This window comes from Limulus polyphemus, unplaced genomic scaffold (assembly GCF_000517525.1).
Source record: "Limulus polyphemus unplaced genomic scaffold, Limulus_polyphemus-2.1.2 Scaffold14609, whole genome shotgun sequence".
NCBI lineage: Eukaryota > Metazoa > Arthropoda > Merostomata > Xiphosura > Limulidae > Limulus > Limulus polyphemus.
The window spans coordinates 2,546-4,908 of record NW_013680219.1 but is presented as its reverse complement, the minus strand read 5'-3'; the positions used below and the strand labels follow the sequence as shown (position 1 = coordinate 4,908).

Here is a 2,363-nt window from a genome sequence, read left to right as displayed (position 1 = left end):
ATTTTATATTTGTATTTAAAAGAAATAAGATGATTACCTGATATAAACCAGACTTTTATAAATAAAATGTTCTAACTATACCCAAAACATCTGATCTCAACAGACCAATATTTCTATTGTATTTAAGATAGATATTGACATTTGATTGTTTTTACTCTTTGACCTTTTCAGGCATGATAAGTTTATCACAGTTTGAGATACAGTTGTGTTGTTAGCCGGTTGTTCAATTTTGGTCTGAAGTTTTGAATTAGGAGCACTTCCTTTTTTTTATTAATGTCTGTTTGTCTGTTGCTTTGAAGTGTTCCATGTTAGGCTTCTTGCTACAGTCTTTGCTTAGATGATTGTGAATTCCAGATTTGTTGGAAGGGCTGTTTTGCTCCTTTACCTTGTTTGCTAGGGCTTGTCATTGTCCTAATTCTATTGTAATTTCTGTAAATTATTTAAACACATGAAATTTGCTAGCTGTACCCGAAATAAAGTTTCTATAAAAAACATATTTTTTTCGTTATTGACAAGAAATGTTGCTTAAGAAATAAGTACCTTGTTTTCAGATATTGGATGATGGCGGAGATGCTACTCACTTGATGTCTAAGAAGCACCCTGCCCTCTTTAAGATGATAAAGGGCATTGTCGAGGAGAGTGTTACTGGTGTTCACAGGCTCTACCAGCTCTCTAAAGCTGGAAAGCTATCGGTTCCAGCCATGAACGTCAATGATTCTGTAACAAAGGTGAATAATCAAAGTGAAACACACACATTATGTGGTGCAAGTCTTCTGTGTCTGAATAAGTAACTGTACGTAACATCACGTGTTATATACATGTATGTCTGAATGGCAGTACACCCATGATACATGTATTACAAGATTCTGAATACTATATTTGTGCTTAGCATGACTGTTTCACTTGCCGCCTTGCCAGTTTTACAATCCCTATTTGATCTGCATAATGTACCCAAGCTAAATATCAGGAAATGGGGATAGAGGGAGACTTCAGAATAATAAGATAGAAATCGGGTAAACAGTAGATGTTTTATATCCACATTCCTTTTATATTGTTCATGATTAACACATATGTTAGGCCTATGATTAACACATATGTTATGATTCACACACATGTTAGGGCTATGATTAACACATATGTTATGATTAACACACATCCTAGGCCTATGATTAACACATATGTTAGGCCTATGATTAACACATATCCTAGGCCTATGATTAATACATATGTTATGATTAACACACATGTTAGTGCTATGATTCACACATATCTTAGGCCTACTGCCTTTTAATGCTGAAGTGAATGTTATTTTATATTTTAGTATAGAATGGCCATCTGCAGTAAGATACTTTATACTGTTTCAATCCAGATACTTGTTGCTTAGATACCCAAGTTTCTGTCCAAATTGAGCCTTTTTAACTTTTAAAAAAATTAAAAACAAAGTTTCATGTAATTGAAATGAGTTTTGATATTCAAAAATATTTTAAAAGAAAACATGGCACAGAAGATTTTACACATACAAATAGAATATTTAAGTATTTATTAACATTTAATAGGTGAAATAATTATGGTACACTAACTAAGAAGAAGAATATTACTAATAGTCCCAAACAATAAATAGTAAACGGTTGTTTGAAATATTGAGTTTATCAGTAGTAGGATATTTAAATGAAAATCCTTTACAAACTCAAAACTTTTTTCATTTTTTAACGCATGTGACATCTGAATAATGTAGAGTTCTAAAAATGATTATTATAATGTACTAATTTATCACTCAGTTACCTACTTTTTTGTTAGCATGATGGAAAAATGAAATTTGTATTAGACAATAAAAGTGTATAGGAAACACTGTAAAAATATCTCAATGAATTGTGCTTGGTTTTAACTATAAGTTTTTTTTTTATACCTGTTTTTCACAGACTAAATTTGATAATCTCTACAGTTGTCGGGAAAGTGTTCTGGATGCGTAAGTAGTTTTTATATAGTTGTGTCACAAGTAATTATTATTATTTTTAAAGAAAAAAAGTACAATTTAAAACTTTTGTTTTTAAGAATTCAATAACCTTGTATTACTTTACATCAGCACTGTGTCTCAATAACCTTGTATTACTTTACATAAGTACTGTGTCTCAATAACCTTGTATTACTTTACATCAGTGCTGTGTCTCAATAATTAACCATTTGTCTAAACACACAGTCCATTGTTAACCATTTGTCTAAACACACAGTCCATTGTTAACCATTTGTCTAAACAAACAGTCCATTGTTAACCATTTGTCTAAACACACAGTCCATTGTTAACCATTTGTCTAAACACACAGTCCATTGTTAACCATTTGTCTAAACACACAGTCCATTGTTAA

General features: G+C 31.2%; 1 protein-coding gene across 1 annotated transcript in view; it reads left to right on the top strand.

The window, feature by feature from the left end:
* Positions 1-551: 551 nt before the first annotated feature.
* The window catches only part of LOC106477370 (putative adenosylhomocysteinase 3), a gene marked incomplete at its 5' end in the record, with an annotated part of 3,794 nt that continues 1,982 nt past the window's right edge, over positions 552-2,363 (top strand). Inside the window, 2 exons of the mRNA XM_013937946.2 lie at positions 552-728; positions 1,920-1,966. Of these exons, the coding sequence (XP_013793400.2) occupies positions 552-728; positions 1,920-1,966 (224 nt within the window). The remainder of the gene's footprint in view (positions 729-1,919; positions 1,967-2,363) is intronic.